General features: G+C 33.4%; 1 protein-coding gene across 1 annotated transcript in view; it reads left to right on the top strand.

Moving 5' to 3' along the window:
• Positions 1 to 838, top strand: part of LOTGIDRAFT_155494 (hypothetical protein) — a gene marked incomplete at both ends in the record, with an annotated part of 2,822 nt that extends 1,984 nt beyond the window's left edge. The window contains one exon of the mRNA XM_009067045.1: positions 719 to 838. Coding sequence (XP_009065293.1) covers positions 719 to 838 — 120 coding nt within the window. The remainder of the gene's footprint in view (positions 1 to 718) is intronic.
• Positions 839 to 1,333: the final 495 nt, after the last annotated feature.

The following is a 1,333-nucleotide window of genomic DNA, read 5'->3' as shown; positions in this document are numbered from 1 at the left end:
TTGGAAATTCAAAATTTTCAATTTTTAACCTTGACCTTTGTTGACCTTGACCTTTGTAGGATCAAACGTCATTGGCATTGGCTATCTATTTATACTTTTATATTTGCTGTCCTAGGTCAACTTCTGGTTTTATAGTCGTTAGCAATTTGAAATTTTAATGGCGTATATCTCTTGATCTTGACCTTTTTAGGCCTTCTCCTTTACAAGATCAAAGGTCATTGACCTTGGCTATCTGCTGATACTTTCATTTGTGAGGTCTGACGTCTACTTCCGGTATTAGAATCTTCTAAAAAATAAAAAATTATCAACTTTAGACTTGTTCTTGCGCTTGACCTAATTATCGTCGATGGTTGATTTTTTCGGGGTCTTTAGCAAATTGCTACATTTGCAAAGTCCCACTCTGTGCCACGAGTGGCTCTAGTTGTCTTTAATTTCAGTGATCACAGATTTCCTCTATTTAGAGAAATTTTTCTATTTTTCTGGTCAGTGGAATTTTTTTATTTTTGAGTCAATCCACTTAAAATTTGGTTGAGGGATTGGTGTGAAAAGAATTCTATATAAAGGCAATGACATCCATTGCATCTTAAAATGGTAAAACCCCTCCTGTACCCCACACTTGAGCCTGTTAGCACCCTTGATCCACAACTCATATTTTCCATTTCCTCCAAAAAATGTTTGAGTAAAAATGATTTAATATTTATTCTGTTTTTTTCTGCAGGTTCAAATGGATGTTGATGTCAAATTTGTTCAGGATCAATTAAAGGGAGATAATCTAACAGAATTAAGATTAAAATTTATCAAGAGATTGGAGGATGCTATACCCGCAGGAGAAGACTAACATGTTATATAAACTATATTTTTTAACTTGTGATAGTGCAATAATGGACACAATCGTTTTTGATTTCCTGAGGGTTTCTGTTAGAAAAGCTGATTTTCTACCAAGGAATCATGGTAAAGGAATGTGTCGGTTTGAAAATGAAATCTTAAAAAATGACAGCTGTCAAAAGTTATTTTATGGTTTTGTGGTTCAATGCATTAGAGAGGTTAATCATTGGGCTTATCAATATCTTTGTGTAACATTTGCTGTGTTCAGTTACAAATCATGAAATCCTTGGTAAGAATATTGAACAAATAACATAATAATAACCTCTTGAAAAATATTGTGGTGCATCATTGATGCTCAGCATCAGACTATTTATTCTCTATTGACCAATCATATGTGCTTAAATTACGTTTTTTTATTAAGTTACTAATCGTGAAGGGCCTTATGTGGTGAAGCATTTTTTGCGATTAGTGATGTCATCAAACACTAAATTTTGACGAATCGCAGGAA

Source organism: Lottia gigantea (genome assembly GCF_000327385.1).
Source record: "Lottia gigantea unplaced genomic scaffold LOTGIsca_8, whole genome shotgun sequence".
Lineage (NCBI taxonomy): Eukaryota > Metazoa > Mollusca > Gastropoda > Lottiidae > Lottia > Lottia gigantea.
This window is presented reverse-complemented; position numbering and strand designations above follow the sequence as displayed.